This window comes from Phyllobates terribilis, unplaced genomic scaffold (genome assembly GCF_046119375.1).
Source record: "Phyllobates terribilis strain yellow unplaced genomic scaffold, ASM4611937v1 Scaffold_2__4_contigs__length_985480577, whole genome shotgun sequence".
Lineage (NCBI taxonomy): Eukaryota > Metazoa > Chordata > Amphibia > Anura > Dendrobatidae > Phyllobates > Phyllobates terribilis.
Window position 1 is genome coordinate 886,529,495 of NW_027362762.1, and position 13,942 is coordinate 886,543,436.

The window sequence follows — 13,942 nt, forward strand, 5'->3', positions numbered from 1 at the left end:
GGTGCCTTTCATGTGGCACTAAAGGGTGTTTAGCCGTATTTAACTTATTAAATAAATAATATAAAAAAAATGATGTGGAGTCCCCCTTATTTTTGATAACCAGCAAAGGTAAAGCAGACAACTGCGGGCTGATATTATCAAGCTATTTTAGGTCCCTAGTTTTTGGGCTCTTAAAAGACACCTCTGATCGACACCTCTCCATTACTAACCCCAGGGATTTTCAACAAATCACAGCTGTCAACAACCCCAACTACCATTACCCCAATTGCCACTGAACCAGGGCAATCGGGAAGAGTCTGGCCAAGTGCCAGAGTTGGTGCATTTAATGTGATGCTCAACTTCTGGGGTGGCTGCAGGCTTGAATTTTTAGGCTGGGAAGGTCCCTGGTTATTGGGCCCTTCCCATCCTGACAATATAAGCCCACAGCTGTCTGCTTTACCTTTGCTTGTTATCAAAAACAACCTCATTTTTTTTTTAATTATTTATTTAATAGGTTAAATAAGGCTATACACTCTTTAGTGCCACATGAAAGGCAGGTTTATTATATGTATATGGCTTATGACTTTAGATAGCTACAGGACATCCAGCTATTCTATCTATTCTATCTATCTATATCGGTATATAAGATTGGTTTATTAGTTTTGTAAACTAGCTTTAAGTTACATAGAGAATTACAGTATGTAAAATATGATGTTAAAAACTCATTGCATATGGATGTCATATGAATGCTAGGTGAGAAAAAAATTGACCACTCGCATGCCACTTATCCAAATTATCTGGATCAATATCTGAGCGACTTTTTTATGCAGGTTTGAGCGAGACCTAATGGGTACATGTTCTATCCATGAAAAACACAGATGAAAAAATAGATGTCTGAATGAGGGCCAAGACTGCTTTCATTAGGAAGGCTGGGAAACAAGTATTATTACCACCACTGCTGCAGCTATCATAAAACTTTCACCTAGCTTTCAAGCACCCCTCATTTGCAAATCTGCCATGTAGACATTGTAATTGGGGCTCTAGAAAGCAAAGTTATAAGAATCTCCACCTTCCAAGTGTGTCCAAAAACAGACTGAACTAAAAAATAGCTAAAACCACAGAGATGAAAAAATTAAGGATCGCTGTCTAGCTTATTTTAACATTTAGAGCATATATTCCATTACTTTTTTGATTCTGTGGTCAATGTAATTTTTATATGGCTCAGAGGAAGCGTGACTTACAAGCGAAACGGCTGTCAGCCACATTGTCTCCACAATCTCTGTTTGGAACCGTAAATAAAGCTTATTATAACGCTCAGTGGTGAGTGTCCCATTTTCGCTTTATATTATTAAGTTTTATATGATATCCAGAAGCAACAAATGAAAGTCTGCAGTTAGATTATATGTAAAGAATTACATAACTAATTAAACCATACATGTTATACAAAGTATACGAAAGAGACTGGAAGTGGGAATTAGAAAGGGTATCTACCAGGGTAATGACTCTTCTAGTGGTGGTGGGGTGTACGATGGGCAGCTCTCCTCCACCTTCTGTTGCCCTCATACCTTTGATAGTGTATTTCTAACCATATCAATCTAAATTGGTGTGATTGAGATGTGTGCGTTATGCCACGAAACTGCTCTAAAGGACTTAAAAATCTGTCTGTCAATCGTCACAATAAATTACATAGGAAAAGACTCTGATAGAAAACTCCATAATAGTAAATTGAAAAGTTTTTTTTTAATTTCAGATAATGATAACAGATAAGAAAAGAAAGAATTGATTCCTTCCTAATAAAATATCAATGGGATTTCACAACCAACTCAGAACAATCATTATCTGTAAGATCAGTTTGATCGGTCAGAAATCTGACTGTGTAAAGTCAGTCTTATTCATGAGGTCTTCAAATAGAGTAGCATGAGCTTGTGTTATCTGTTCTACTCTGCTAGCAGATATCTCTTGAAGAAAACAAAAAATTATACATATATATATATATATATATATATATATATATATATATAAAGTATGCGTGAATTTTAATATAGCTTGTATATATAAAAGTTACATATATATATATACAGTACAGAGCAAAAGTTTGGACACACCTTGTCATTTAAAGATTTTTCTGTATTTTCATGACTATGAAACTTGTACATTCACACTGAAGTCATCAAAACTATGAATTAACACATGTGGAATTATATACTTAACAAAAAAGTGTGAAACAACTGAAAATATGTCATATATTCTAGGTTCTTCAAAGTAGCCACCTTTTGCTTTGATGACTGCTTTGCACACTCTTGGCATTCTCTTGATGAGCTTCAAGAGGTAGTCACTGGAAATGGTCATCCAACAATCTTGAAGGAGTTCCCAGAGATGCTTAGCACTTGTTGGCCCTTTTGCCTTCACTCTGCGTTCCAGCTCACTACAAACCATCTCGATTGGGTTCAGGTCTGGTGACTGTGGAGGCCAGGTCATCTGGCGTAGCACCCCATCACTCTCCTTCTTGGTCAAATAGCCCTTACACAGCCTGGAGGTGTGTTTGGGGTCATTGTCCTGTTGAAAAATAAATGATGGTCCAACTAAACTCAAACCGGATGGAATAGCATGCCGCTGCAAGATGCTGTGGTAGCCATGCTTGTTCAGTATGCCTTCAATTTTGAATAAATCCCCAACAGTGTCTCCAGCAAAGCACCCCCACACCATCACACCTCCTCCTCCATGCTTCACGGTGGGAACCAGGCATGTAGAGTCCATCCATTCACCTTTTCTGCGTCGCACAAAGACACGGTGGCTGGAACCAAAGATCTCAAATTTGGACTCATCAGACCAAAGCACAGATTTCCATTGGTCTAATGTCCATTCCTTGTGTTCTTTAGCCCAAACAAGTCTCTTCTGCTTGTTGCCTGTCCTTAGCAGTGGTTTCCTAGAAGCTATTTTACCATGAAGGCCTGCTGCACAAAGTCTCCTCTTAACCGTTGCTGTAGAGATGTGTCTGCTGCTAGAACTCTGAGTGGCATTGACCTGGTCTCTAATCTGAGCTGCTGTTAACCTGCGATTTCTGAGGCTGGTGACTCGGATAAACTTATCCTCAGAAGCAGAGGTGACTCTTGGTCTTCCTTTCCTGGGGCGGTCCTCATGTGAGCCAGTTTCTTTGTAGCGCTTGATGGTTTTTGCAACTGCACTTGGGGACACTTTCAAAGTTTTCCCAATTTTTCGCACAGACTGACCTTCATTTCTTAAAGTAATGATGGCCACTCGTTTTTCTTTACTTAGCTGCTTTTTTCTTGCCATAATACAAATTCTAACAGTCTATTCAGTAGGACTATCAGCTGTGTATCCACCAGACTTCTGCACAACACAACTGATGGTCCCAACCCCATTTATAAGACAAGAAATCCCACTTATTAAACCTGACAGGGCACACCTGTGAAGTGAAAACCATTTCCGGTGACTACCTGTTGAAGCTCATCAAGTGAATGCCAAGAGTGTGCAAAGCAGTCATCAAAGCAAAAGGTGGCTACTTTGAAGAACCTAGAATATAAGACATATTTTCAGTTGTCTCACACTTTTTCGTTAAGTATATAATTCCACATGTGTTAATTCATAGTTTTGATGCCTTCAGTGTGAATGTACAACTTTCATAGCCATGAAAATACAGAAAAATCTTTAAATGAGAAGGTGTGTCCAAACTTTTGGTCTGTACTGTATATACATATATATGTAATTTCTATATATACAAACATATGTTAAAAAAAAAAAATATATATATATATATATATATATAATGGCACGGAATGGGGCGCTCACCACTGCGCTTTAAATTATTGCTTTATTGCGGTTCAAAAATAGAGATTTGGGGAGACAAGTGTGTCTGACAGTCGTTTCGCATGGGAATCATGCTTCCTCTGAGCCTATCTTCGCAAATCTCTGTTTTGGAACCACAATAAAGCAGTATTTTTTTTAATAAGCAGTGGTGAGTGCCCTATTCTTCTTGCATTGTTTTTAATTTTGGACTCTTTCATGGTGAGCACGGACGTTTTTTAACTGCTAATTTTTGGTGCCAAAAACCATTACCGTTTTTCTGCATTAGTTTATGTATATGAATATATATATATATATATATATATATATATATATTCTACATATATATATATATATACAGTATGCATATATTTTTCTTCTTGAAGAGATATATGACAGTAGAGTAGATATTAAAGCATTAACTGACAAATACATTTTAAATAAAGAAAAGCCAGAGGTCCAAGGGTTTTGATTTGATAAAACGCAAGCATTTCCGAGTGGCCGGGGATGAGGAGTCTTCTACGAGGTATTTTAGAAATAAACACAAACCATCTTCCTGTGCTGAAAACATTTTTCTCTTCCTTTAGTTTGACATCCAGAAGAGGCTTAGCAATTCTGCAGCGTACCATGAAAAAGGAAACAGTCGTTAAATAGCATATTGTTCTGAAACAGCATTTTCCCATTTCACAGTCTAGTAAACTCACCCCGTGTGACGGATAGGAGATCCAGCCCAGCTCCCCCTGAATTGCTTTTGAATCCAGCAGATTAACTACAAAAGAAGAGAAAATAAAAAATAAATAAACAACCTGGAATGAGATATCTGTCTGCGTCCAGTTAACCTACAAGACGTGTTTATTTGTCATCCCGCAAAGGGGGTTCATTTTTTCAGGTGGTCTGGTAGATCGGAACGAAAAACAGAGAGATGAAACAGAGAGGGTCTTCTACATGGGAACACTAGGACCACAAAGGAGTCAGGAGTTTTTAAAACAAACACTCAGCGAGAACTAGGGAGGAAGCTCCGACGAAATTATTAACAAAGAACTATTAATTAGATAAGTTCAGCATTATTATCGGGACACATCTTGTGCCATGAACTAAGAGGTCTTGACTTGATGGCTCATTCCTTCTCTGACCTAAAACACCTCACTGTATGAAGTCTTAGTACACAATGGTCAACAAAATAATGCAATGCACAACATGACCTTCCGCCATTTGATTCCTTGCCAAGCTTAGGTTAGGAATTTTTCCATGGTGTTGTGTATTTTACAAACTTTGCATTTAACAGGTCATTCCTCCTAGAATGTCTAGTATCTAAGTGCCTGCCATATTCACAGGAAATGTATAATGGTGGGTGTCCAACCACTGGGGCATCAATCTATACCCAGAAGGGCTCCAGCAATCATATTTATCAGAAACCATATATTTATAACCTAATATGCTTTTAAAGGATATATTTGAGCAATTTCAAGAATAGATTCTTATCTCACCTACTCACACTGTAGTCTATATAAAAGATGGGGTGCTCTATAGTAAACACCCAAAATCCAAACTGCCTTCTGCCCCTATTATGTGACTATGTATTACCATCCGAGACCGGCCTGAAGTTTCTTTAATCTACATTATGCCCAGGTGGCTCAGTGGTTAGTAATGTACCCTATGTAGCACTGGGGTACTTGGTTCCTACCAAGGACTAAACCTGCATGGTGTTTGCATGTTCTCTCTGTATTTGTGTGCGTTTCCTCAATATTAGTGATGAGCGAGCATGCTTGTTACTCGAGATTTACGAGCATGCTCGGGTGTTTTCCGAGTATCTTCAGCGTGCTCGGATGTTATGTTTAAGTCTTTCCATGTTCATGATTTGCGACTTTTTGACAGCTTTAATACATGTGAGGAATTCAAGTTTCTTAGGCATTCCTCACATGTATTAAAGCTGTCAAATAGTCGCAAATCATGCACACGGAGAGACTTAAACATAACACCCGAGAATGCTGAAGATACTCGGAGAGCACCCGAGCATGCTCGCCGAAAGGGTTAACAGAACATACTCGCCCATCGCTACTCAACACCGCAAAGATATACTCATGAGAAATTAAGATTGTGAGTTTGTGCGGGACAGTGAGAAATAGCAATGTCTACAAAGCACTGCAAAATACTGTGGTGCTATATAAGCAAGCATAATAAATAAATTCACCACTGCTGCTAATGCTGCACGTCTTCTGAAGACGGTAATCAACTTCACGGGTTCTGATCAATCAGTCTACAAGAGATGGGACAAACCAAAACTGACCACTCAATGGCAGTGTGTAAACATGACTATCTAAATACTAGGTACAGGCACATGTTGTACACCATTAGGGCTCATGCAGCCATCCACGTAACTCGGTCCGAACACAGACCGCTAATGCACGGACTGGCTGCGGGTCTTCTGACCTGAGCATAACAGCCAAATAGAAATATATGAAGTTGTCATGCTCGGGTCGGGAGAGCCACGACCAGTCTGAGTTCAGACCAAGATCCACAGATGACTGAATGAGCCCTTACTTGGACTTCAGACGTCTGATGGTACTCAGCCGAATAAGGGAAACTTCCAATTCCATAGACACTCCTTAAAAATAGAAAATATGGCAGCACTCACTGGTCCATAAAATATAAACTTTTTATTTCCTTAAAAATTTAAAGAAAAGCGGGGAGTACATGGATACATATGGATATCAGCCGTTTCGCACCGGCCAGGCGTTTCTTCTCGGTCCCTTTGTGAATATGACACAATTGATTGTGCTCAGCTGAATAAAGGAAAAAGTTCCAATTGTATACAGTAAAAATATACATCTTTGTACCATGTTAGCCAGCTAGTTGAGAGTCCTCAGTGGTTGATACTTTTAATGGCTAACTGAAAAGATGGTAACAAATTGCAAGCTTTCCAGACTACTCAGGTCTCTTCATCTATGTGTGAGGAAGAGACCTCAGTAGTCTCAAAAGCTTGCAATTTGTTTCCACCTTTTCAATTAGCCATTAAATGGTATCAACCACTGAGGACTCTCAAATCTAAATATTTTTCCAATTGTATAGACACTCCTTAAGAATAGAAAATGTGGCAGCACTCACTAGTCCTAAAATATAAACTTTTTATTCCATCAAATTTAAAAACAGTGTGGAGTACATAGATACGTATGGATAACAGCTGTTTCGCACCGGCCAGATGCTTCTTCCTGGTCCCTTTGTGAACATGACACATGTCAACTGCATTTCCACATATTATTTAATGCATCCTTTACAGTATAGGCATAACTGTAATACTGTTCTAGGTAAACTCATGTTTATGTACATTCTAAGGTATTTGTAGGAAGGTAATTCCACACTCATCCTTGTCACATTTATAAAATTTGGTTTAAAGTACATTTTATCCTGTATACTTCACAGGATTAATATCCCAGATACACAACAAAACACACCTACTTCCAGATGAAAACAACTAATATTGCTTATGGAAGTGATTTTAGTCTAACATAATCACTAAAACACAAATATGTGCGGCAAACAGGAAAATCAATAACGTTCCGGTATCAGTAACGCAACTCAATCAGAATACAGAACAACAATTACTCAGACAAATACACACAATCCTCCCTCCTTAGTAAGAGAAAATCAATGTCTTAGCTCGTTTTCATTAGCGGGACTTGTAGACTGTGGGCGCAATCAATAAACATCATGAAAGAAAATGACAGGAAGGAGAGGACAGCCCTACCACTTATCACTCGGCTGACACACTCTGTCCGCTCACATGTAATTCATTGTATTCTCTTTACATTTACTATTGCTATAGTCAGCGTATATCTACAGATATATTTATTGTGGGAGTGATTATTTCCTTGTAAGAAAGCCAAAGAAAATTCTTAAAGGAGCCCAACAAATGCTGACAGCTTTCTACTCTGAAGATCAGTCTTTAGTTTTCTTTCTTCCAAGAAAGAGCTAATTATCTCACAAGTACCACTTAAAAGTAGCTGTCCTGTAAGTCAATGTTTGACCCTAATTTACAGGGTAGCAACCTCTACAACATGAGATTAGAAGAGATGAGCGTACCCGAAACTTTAAAGTTCGGGGTTCATACCCGATGCTGAACTCCGAACACGGACTTCTCCCAGAAGTCCGTTTTAGTGTTCAGAGTTGCGGGCGAAGTTCAGAGAGAGAGAGAATTTTACAACACCAAAGTTCGAGTCAACTTTGACTTCTATGGGGTTTGAGTTCTGGTTAAAGTTCGGGTAGCGATCTTGTACTCGAACCAAACTTTGGAGTAAAGTTCGGTCGAACCCAACGATCCCGAACTTCCACGGGTCCGCTCATCCCTTAAGGTTGGCAAAAATTAGGGAAACCTGGTGACAGATTCCCTTTAAGAAGAGCCAGTTACCCCCACAAAAGATGAGTCTAATACATTTAAGCTTGACGTTGTTGCTTATCGGGTCCCTGCAAAAGCAAATCAAACCAAATGTTGAAGAAACCATTGGACACATGAAAAAAAATCCCGGTCAAAAATAGAACATAAAAGTATAAGATGGTGTTAACCTGCTTTGATATCAGACTAGAAATGAGTGGATCCATCCACGGAAAATTGATTTCGATTTAATTTTTTCTGAAATTCGTAGGCCAACTGCAAATTCAGACTCGACCCACAAGGATTGGGTAAAAAAAAATGCTCGGCGCCATTTCACACACTGTTGAAGACTCAGAGACTAATGGCGCCAGCTTCCCAAGAATACCCAGCAGCTATCACACCACATGGTCTAGCGCAGATTTTGTGGGATGATTGCTAGTAGACATATATTTGGAAAGCTCCATTTTTCTTCTAAGGACTTAAAAGGGTTACCCAGTGTTTAATGTAATGTCTCATCAATATAAGATTGGTGAGGTCTGACTATCATCACTCCCCAGTGAGCTCGTGTGAGCGCCACAGCCTCTTCAATGTATTCATATAAAAACATAATTCATCTCTCAGTTTGGTACCAATTCAGTCTAAAACTGTAAAAGATCTGACAAGTTAGTAAGCAGTGAATCCTGAGGAACAAGCATGTCTTTGATAACTATCTATTATTAATCAGTAAATAACTAAAAATTAATAACTAAAAAAGGTGAAAAGTTTCTGTAAAGATCATAGACCATATTCAGCCGATTGAGAGTCTTATCGTAGCTCCAGAAAACCTCAGACATCTACTCAACTAAATTGGCATACATTATTTTAATAAGAGCTATGTCGTTCTTTGTGTTAATTGAAAGGAAAATCGCCTATTTCACAACAGCGTTTCAACAATAACACTAATCATAGTGCATCTACCTTCAAGACCACACGATCAACTAGTCTAAGGGCAAAGAGTATAAGGGGTTCACAGACTTCATCTGAAAATGGGTTGTGCAATCCAGATGATGTGCACGTTTCAGGGCTCATGATCAAGTGAGATACCACTTAAAGGTTCGCTATAGAGATGGTGGCAAATAAATTCACGCAAATCTTAATCCTGTAAAGCTTGTAATTGCTTGGAAAATATATGCGGGGAACAAGACAGTGAGAGAACCCCGCTGACCAAAAGGTCTTACACTCTGAAGGAGAAAGAGACTTAGTTTGGGCTCACATGGCCATGTGCTCTCTCGTGTGAGAGAATTGGCTTGATTACGCTCAGAGTTTGAGCCGAGTGTCATCTCAGTATGATCCGATTCTTTAATGATCGGAGCACCAGTGAGGAGAAGGAGAACTTAATTTCTCCATCTTCTCCATTGTCTCGCTAAGTGCCCACGATGCAAAAATGCTGCGGAGCGTTTCTGCATCTCCCTGGCAGAAAAAACGCATGGGGATTTTACATGCATTTTTTCTGCTAGGTAGAAGCGTTTGTGAAGCGTTTTGAACATGCGATTTCGCATGTGGGTTGTCAAGCGCTTTTCCAAGCGATTTCAGCATCACTTGGAAAAGTGCTTGACAACTTGGTCACACTATATAAATCCATGCAACCGGCATGGATTTACGTTGTGTGATCAAGTTATAATGCTGCAAATGCAGTATCAATAGTAAAAAAAAGAATAAAAATGTTGAAAAATAAAAAAAACATTATACTCACCTTCCGATGGCCCCCGGTCTCCTTCTCCGATGCGTCCGATGTCTTCGGCGGCTCGCGGTGCTCTAAAAAGGACCTTCCATGATGTAATTTAGTCATGTAACAGGTCACGCGACCGTGGTCGCGTGACCTGTCACATGACTAAATGTCATGGGAGGTGCTTTTACACCACCGCGAGCAGCCGAAGAACCAGCAGCACCGCTGGGAGCAGACAGGGGGCCATCAGAAGGTAAGTATATGTTTTTTTTTCATTTTAATTATTTTTTAACTACAGGTACTATGGTACCCGGGTCTGGAGGAGAGTATCCTCTTCTCCAGACCCGGGTACCATCCGCGCATTGAATCGCATAACATCCGCATGCATACTTGTATGCATGCGGTTCAATGCAAGTTAATGGCGGCGATTTCGCCGCGATTCCGCAAAATTAATGGTCGTGCTGTGTATTTTCCACAATGATAATCCGCAGCGGAAATTTCCACAACATGTGCACAGCACATGAGGATTATCATTGTGAAACATGGCAGACAACTTAACATGCGTTTTTCATGAGTTTTCACGGCGAAAATGCAGCCGCGGAAACACATTAAATTCGCATCGTGGGCGCGCAAGCCTTGGAGTCCGCGGATGTCGGATTGCTCTCGGATTACATCCAAAGTGTAAAGCAAAATGAAGTAAGCCCACTCTGTGATGCTTCAGCAGTGTGCGAAATGATGCCAGGCAAGTTTTTTTTTTTTTTTTGCAAACCACGAATCGAACCTCAAAATGTTTAAATTTGCACTAAACAGCGAATTTCAGAAAATTCAACTCGCGGACTGATCCACTCACCTCAAGTCCGCTAATTACAAATTAATTCCATGCAGCATGCTAAGTCATAAACCTGTTGGTTACCTTTTAAGAACTGATATCACCTTTTATTTTCTATACGAGTTCATGTAATGTGCTGCAACATATAACATGTAAGATATAAAATAATAATATAATAATAAACCAAAATATAATCGGATACAACCACAAAAAGTGAACATGGTATGTACTGAACAGAGGTGTGCGGCCAATAAAGGGATTTGTCCATTCTGATATTTTCAGAGAGCCAAATATTTTTATTTTATTATTTATTTATTTTTTTTATTGTGCAGACCTCCCCTCACCTCCAGAGAGCCAAATATTTTTTTTTATCATTATTATTATTTGTATTATTTTTTTTTCTTTTGTGCAGACCTCACCTCCAGAGACCCAAATATTTTTTATTATTATTTGTATTATTATTATTTTTTTTTTTTTCGTGCAGACCTCCTCTCGCCTCCAGAGAGCCAAATATTTAGCAATAGAGGGATAACTGCAGAGAGTGGTGTGATTGTGGCTGTTACCAGCGCTGATCGCACCGCACAGAGAGAACCATTGTTTGTAATATGTGTTTACCAATCGCAAAGTAAGACTTTTATATAAGTGCAGAACGTGCTATTCCTGGCAGCTGGATGTATAGTACTGGGGGCCAAAAGTAAGTGTTAAAGGTGCATAAAATGTGCAGTATAATAGCATAAAAAAGAAACATAATGTCAACTAGAAGTGAACCATTCAAAGACCACACATAAAATGAATTTTCGCCAAAAGTAGTATTCCAAAAAAAAGTTATTAAACATAACTAACATTTTGTTTTGTGGTTTTTTTTGTTTTAATAAAAAAAATAATGTACAAAGTTCTGTACACTAAAAACAGAGTCGGGATTCCCGTTATGGGTTCCTTTCTATGTAGATTTTAATTAATCCTATCTGATCCCACACATAAGGTTTTCATTGAAGTCTTTAATTACAGGAAATATTAGAACCCATCACAGAAAACAATGTGAACAGCGGCTGAGCAACAACTACAATTTTTCTATGATTCCACACACCTCCATTTCCTAGTGTGGATAATGTTTTAAGACCCCATGCTGTTTCTGATTATACCCCATCACCCGGCCCCCCTGTGTTTCTACAGAAATAAACTTTGATCGCCATAGGGGAATTACAGTTTTGTATGAGTGAATTTATAAAACGCTTCCCTTTAAAATGAGACCTTCAGTTCTACTGACATACACAAGTCCAAGTCCAAGCAAAACACTTCTTCAGGACTTATCATCACACACAAGGCACAATCTATAAATTGAAAAAGCAGCCAATAATAGCAAAGAATATTTAATCCGACATGCGGATTAGAAGAAGATTCAATTTTCCCACAAGGATATGTTTAATCAATGGCAAAAAGTCAACTGTTAAACCCAAACCAATGTATCTTGGCTAAAAATCATTTCTTTTTTTTGGGTTCTGAAACTGCAACAATATAAAAATTCCATGTAGACCGTCCTCGGGAATTCTCTAAACTTGTGTACTGTCAAGGCAGCGTAAGATTTAGAGGGATATTCCATTTTTATTAAATTGATGGCCAATCCACATGGTCTGGGGGTGACACCGATAGTCTGTCCAAGGGGTAGGACACAAATTAAAAAAAAAATAGGAAAACCTCATTAATTTAAAATCCAGTGCTCATGGGGCCAGCAGCCATTTTACACAATCTGTGAGCTCTCTTATACTGAGAGCTTTCTAGTTCACAAAAATAATGGCAGAACATAAGGGGAAAGCATTAATATAGGGGAAAGCTGAGAAGGGGAGAGGTCATATGTACAATTTCATACCATCCAGAACTTGGAGAATAAGCACTAATGTCCACTTGTCAATCAGATCCTAAGAATAAAGGGCACGAAGACTTTTGGGGGCTTTTTTTTTTTGAAGTGTAACAGTCATTTAATTTGATTTCATAAATCAATAGTAGACATGAAAATAAGCAAATTTGTTATATATCTTATCAGAGAAATGCATATATATATATATATATATATATATATATATATATATATATATATACAGTACAGACCAAAAGTTTGGACACACCTTCTCATTTATAGATTTTTCTGTATTCTCATGACTTTGAAAATTGTAGATTCACACTGAAGGCATCAAAACTATGAATTAACACATGTGGAATTATATACTTAACAAAAAAAGTGTGAAACAACTGAAAATATGTCTTATATTCTAGGTTCTTCAAAGTAGCCACCTTTTGCTTTGATGACTGCTTTGCACACTTTTGGCATTCTCTTGATGAGCTTCAAGAGGTAGTCACCGGAAATGGTTTTCACATCACAGGTGTGCCCTGTCAGGTTTAATAAGTGGGATTTCTTGCCTTATAAATGGGGTTGGGACCATCAATTGTGTTGTGCAGAAGTCTGGTGGATACACAGCTGATAGTCCTACTGAATAGACTGTTAGAATTTGTATTATGGCAAGAAAAAAGCAGCTAAGTAAAGAAAAACGAGTGGCCATCATTACTTTAAGAAATGAAGGTCAGTCAGTCCGAAAAATTGGGCAAACTTTGAAAGTGTCCCAAAGTGCAGTTGCAAAAACCATCAAGCGCTACAACGAAACTGGCTCACATGAGGACCGCCCCAAGAAAGGAAGACCAAGAGTCACCTCTGCTTCTGAGGATAAGTTTATCCGAGTCACCAGCCTCAGAAATTGCAGGTTAACAGCAGCTCAGATTAGAGACCAGGTCAATGCCACACAGAGTTCTAGCAGCAGACACATCTCTACAACAACTGTTAAGAGGAGACTTTGTGCAGCAGGCCTTCATGGTAAAATGGCTGCTAGGAAACCACTGCTAAGGACAGGCAACAAGCAGAAGAGACTTGTTTGGGAAAAATGAACACAAGGAATGGACATTAGACTAGTGGAAATTTGTGCTTTGGTCTGATGAGTCCAAATTTGAGATCTTTGGTTCCAACCACCGTGTCTTTGTGCGACGCAGAAAAGGTGAACGGATGGACTCTACATGCCTGGTTCTCACCGCGAAGCATGGAGGAGGAGGTGTGATGGTGTGGGTGTGCTTTGCTGGTGACATTGTTGGGGATTTATTCAAAATTGAACGCATACTGAACCAGCATGGCTACCACAGCATCTTGCAGCGGCATGCTATTCCATCCGGTTTGCATTTAGTTGGACCATCATTTATTTTTCAACAGGACAAT

General features: G+C 38.9%; 1 protein-coding gene across 2 annotated transcripts in view; it reads right to left on the reverse strand.

Annotated features, from left to right (window-relative positions):
• Window positions 1-13,942, reverse strand: part of EPHA3 (EPH receptor A3) — a 532,047-nt gene that overhangs the window by 456,235 nt on the left and 61,870 nt on the right. For both annotated transcript variants that reach the window (XM_073668198.1, XM_073668189.1), the window contains exon 2: window positions 4,488-4,552. In XM_073668198.1, coding sequence (XP_073524299.1) covers window positions 4,488-4,552 — 65 coding nt within the window. The remainder of the gene's footprint in view (window positions 1-4,487; window positions 4,553-13,942) is intronic.